The 4,657-nt window shown below is 33.4% G+C and overlaps 1 protein-coding gene across 1 annotated transcript; it reads right to left on the reverse strand.

The window, feature by feature from the left end:
- Window positions 1–1,628: 1,628 nt before the first annotated feature.
- Window positions 1,629–4,307, reverse strand: LOC107466626 (monocopper oxidase-like protein SKU5). Its single transcript, XM_052254362.1, has 7 exons — window positions 4,149–4,307; window positions 3,940–4,049; window positions 3,554–3,824; window positions 3,116–3,245; window positions 2,664–3,024; window positions 1,983–2,351; window positions 1,629–1,890 (listed from the first exon to the last, which is right to left on the reverse strand). Exons 1-7 carry the CDS (start codon window positions 4,305–4,307, stop codon window positions 1,629–1,631), a joined length of 1,662 nt encoding a protein of 553 aa, XP_052110322.1.
- Between the last annotated feature and the right edge of the window lie 350 nt (window positions 4,308–4,657).

The following is a 4,657-nucleotide window of genomic DNA, read 5'->3' on the forward strand; positions in this document are numbered from 1 at the left end:
CTTTAAACCGCAATAAAATCAAATTGGAATAAAATCAGGAATCAATCTAACTTTTTAATATTAGTGAAACAATTCTGAAGTATTCCTAAACTTACGTGTGTGTATATATAATCACATTTCAGCAGTGGCGGATTCACGGGGGACCTAAGGTGGCCATGGTCCCCCCAAATTTTTTTAAAAAAAATAGTAAATAGTAATAATTAATAATATTAAATTTTTTTATATATAATATTAAAAAAAATATAAGTTACAAAATTTTATAAATTAAAATAACTAAAAACTGCACTATGTATTGGATATTTGAATTATTGTTGTTCTTGTTAACAAATAGCTCATTCTAATAATTAATAAAAATGGTTCTATTATACTAGCCCAAGCCCATACTATTAATTAAAGTAACCCTAGTACATTTTTCAAATATTTATTTCAAACTATCATAGGCATAGCGTCACTTTTCTCTCTCTTTTAGTGATTCCCAAACTTTTGGTCTTCTACTCTTCTCATTTTAATTTTCTTTCCATACCAAAACAAGACATATGAAGAAAAACCATTGAAGAGAAGTGAACAACAAAATATTAACCATTGAATGCACAACAAAGATTCAAAGAGGTATATTTCAATTTTTTTTAAGTTAATGACAATGTCAAGTATTATTTACATTATTTATTTAAAATAATTAATTTATTTTTTTTTATAATGGACAGTGTTCAAAGATTGAAGTGAGGACAAAACTCAATAGAATTATTTTTTTGTGAGACTTGGAACAAAAAATAATCAGGTAAATCAATAACTTTATTTTTGGTTATTATATATTTGTGTTTCTAAAATTATTTGTTATTACTCAATAGGTTTAATATTTTTTTTAAGAAAATAATATATATGCAATTATTTTTGTTTTTTTTTTGTTAGATAGTTCAAGTTAAGTTAAAAATGTCAAAGATGAAAACAATTCACTCATTTTTCAAGAGAAAAGAGAGAATATATGATGAACAAAATTCAGCTTCAGATTCTTTGAGTAATATTCAAAATATTATTGAACAACCTGTGACACAACTTGTTGAGCAAGATATTCAACCCCTGCTTCCAAAATAGCAAGGACTGAAATAGATCAAGTTAATATTGATACATTGATGCGTGATCCCGGAAAGCGTCCGCAAATTTGGAATTATCCTATCAATCAACAAGATGAAATTCGTAGAGCATACATAAAGTTTGGACCATAAAGTTTTAGTATGTAGTTGAACATTGACTTTTATATAATATAATTACTTTTTTGATATATATGCTACAAATCATATTTTGTTAATATTTTGTTATATTTTATATTTAATTGGCCCCCCTCTTATAAAATTTCTGGTTCCGCCACTGCATTTCAGTGCTAAACTCAGTTCAAAATATAACCCTCTAAACACAGAATTTTTTGCTATTTAGTAACCATGTTGGAATTGGTTCTCAAAATCAAATTTCCCTTCTATAAAACGGTTGGAAAACTTGCTGGTGCTGGTGCTGGAGCACTATAATTTTCAAATATCCCTGCGGTTTTCAAATAATAGAAAAGAAAATCACAATCATTTGTCTTGTATTTCCAATCTTAACGAAGAAAAAATTGAATGTAACTGTAAACAAAACTAACCACATAAAAGAAGGTTTTCTGGTGGTGGTCTCTCCTTAGCAGGGTCAGGATCAGCATCAAAAACTCTAATGTATAGTTCTTGGCCTAAGTACCATCGTTTCAAAACTTGTGACCTCAAGTTCCACATTCCGGGATTGTCGAGGAAGGCGTAAACCGCCGTCCATCCTCCGGGGTAAACTTGGACGGTGGACCTAACTACCGGATCAACAAGGTTGTAAGTATCACGTGAGGCCGGGGTCCAGTCTCCATCTCCAAACCTATTGGTAATCATTAAAAAAGTGTTTTGAATCCTAATTCCTAAATTCTAAATTACGAGAGACAGATGTAGTGCATAAGGCACTTAACTTACCCCACAAGAAAGAAACCAAAACCATCCAAATGCCAAGTATCCATGACATTCATCTTATTTTTGAAGACAAATTCTGCCCATCCTTTGTGTTTACCAGAAACAACTGAAATTCCATATGAAGCATTAGCATTGACAGAGTCATGAGGAAACGCGTCGAGTTGATATACGCCGCTGCCGTTTACAAAGTGGTCGGCGAGTTTCAACGGCGTGCCAATGGTGTAATAAGAGACATTATTGACGGCATAGAGCGGTAGGCCGCTTATTTCTTCCAGGGAACCTAGAAGAATGAAGGTGTGTGACAGAGTTACATTGCTAACATTGAAGCTTCCTTGTGGATTAGGCCTTGCTGCTCCCGCGGTCAAATTCCACCTGCTCAGTTATCATTGAATGGTTAGTTGGTCGAAACTTATATGCAGTTGTCTTTTATGTGGAGTTGATAGTCAAAAACCATCAGATAACAGTTTAATCAAATCTATCAAATCATTTAATGGTTCTCGACTATCAATTTCACACAAACACATTTGTATGTGAGTCTTCACCTAGTTAGTTACACAAAAAGCAATACGTTCTGGTATGTAAACAAATTCGCAAATGAATTGTGAATTAGTACGCACACAAAAAATGGAACAAGTCTTCGAATTTAGAGCAAGATTGAAAGTGACCTTTTTTTAATATAATTACCTAATGGATCTGGCTTGATTTCGTGAAAATTCAACATCAAAAGGGTCTGGTCCAGTTGGCAGAGGTCCAGTAACACCTCTGGTAGAATTTGAGTAGTGAAGCACTCCTATACCTAGAAGGTCGCTAGAATCATTTGTGTTGGTTAATTTTGGACTGGCGACGATATAATAATCAGCTTCGCTTTGATTCGTCTTCACAATAACAGAGTAGGACTGGCCAATATGCACATCAAGAGAATCCAATAGGATTTGGTTGGTATAAGAGCCTTCTGTCTCAACTAGTAGCATTTCATGATTCTGAATTCTGAGATTCAAGCTCAATGCATTCCCCACATTTGATATTCTAAACCTGTAGCTCTTACCTGCAATGTAGCCAAGGAGATAAAAAATTATGTGAAATGCTCCGGCTTGAATCAAATCGAACCGGGAGATGTACAATTACAACTTACAAACCTCGTGTGACAGTGAAGGACTCAAAGGACTTTGACAAGTTGTTTCCATAAGGACCTTTTCCATTCATCAGAATGAATTTAGGAACTGCATAACTATTTACATCCTTATTTCGCATCATCGACTTACTTATCTGTCCAAACCATAAAACAAATGCCATTTACTCCTTCCATTTCAAAAGATCTGTAACAAGTTTAATTTTGATGTACTGACAGTATAAAGTGTCTTACAGTCGTGCAATTACATCTATTCTTTTGGATGACCATTCATGCGGTTAACGTGAAAGGTAGTTATTTTTACTAATGTGGCATTACGTAATTAGATGCACATGTAAATTATTTTACATTGATAGTGCATCAAAATTAAATTATAATGTAACACTGAATTGTTGAGTGTTTCGCAAGAAACATAAATTCATGGCTAATAGTTCATGGTTATGACCTTGTAGTCTTCAGTAGACCAATCCCCTATAAGAAGATCAAATTCGGCTTCCGGTTTGGGGAAAGGCACAGCAATGACATCGCGATTGTTGACTCGAATCGCTCCGAAACCCCCGGCGGCCTTTTGGAATTGAATAGAAGGGTAGTAGAAGAAGGTACCTATTTGATCTTTGGTTTGAAAGACATAAGTCCAATTATGATGAGGTAGAATGGGGCAATTTGTTCCAGAAACTCCATCTTGCCAAGAGTTAAGCCTTTGTTGTATACCATGCCTACACCATTATCAGAACAACGATATCACATTATCATTATACATCTTCTATTGTCAATTGACAAGAATACCCTTACTCAATTCAGAATATTTGTACCAAGTGAAGATATTTGTACCAAGTGAAGAGTAGTGGTTCATCCAAATTGTTGAAGACATTGACATGGACAACATCATTGGTTGTGACATTAATAAGGGGACCAGGGAACATTTCATTGATAGCAATAACCTGTTGAACAGAATAATAAATAAACATTAGGAACATAGTTAAGATGCAGAATTATTCATCACAAGCTACAAAAGACTTTTGAGAAGTTGTTGATCATACACTTTGATTCACATTCAAAGGTGAAACATTTGTATCAAGAGAAACATGCCATTCATGGTAAACTTCAATGGCACTACACCTTGTAACAAATTCTAGAACTAGAAACGTAGTATAGGTGAAGAGCATGAACACCCTACAATAATAGCCATTGATTCTCATTCTTTTTGTTTCTTAGATCATAACAAGTGATATATTATAGCCTTCCCACAAAGGAAATAGAAATAGGCTATAAAACCAACAATTTTATAATACAAGATACAAGTGTCCTAGGTTGGTGAAAATTTCTAGGTATGTTTTTATTATTATTGCATGTCTTCACCTTTCCGTATTCATGTGAAAGAAAGGGAGGGCGTGATTTCGAATGAACTAAAAATAGACTAGAAGACTTAAATTGGTTTTTAAATCAAAGGTTATATATAGTTTTTTTCGGTGACTAGATTATATATAGTTCGGAACAAATTAGGAAAATTGATATAATATTAGGTATAGTAAAATAATTCAGTTATTTT

Source organism: Arachis duranensis, chromosome 9 (assembly GCF_000817695.3).
Source record: "Arachis duranensis cultivar V14167 chromosome 9, aradu.V14167.gnm2.J7QH, whole genome shotgun sequence".
In the NCBI taxonomy this organism is placed as follows: Eukaryota; Viridiplantae; Streptophyta; class Magnoliopsida; order Fabales; family Fabaceae; genus Arachis; species Arachis duranensis.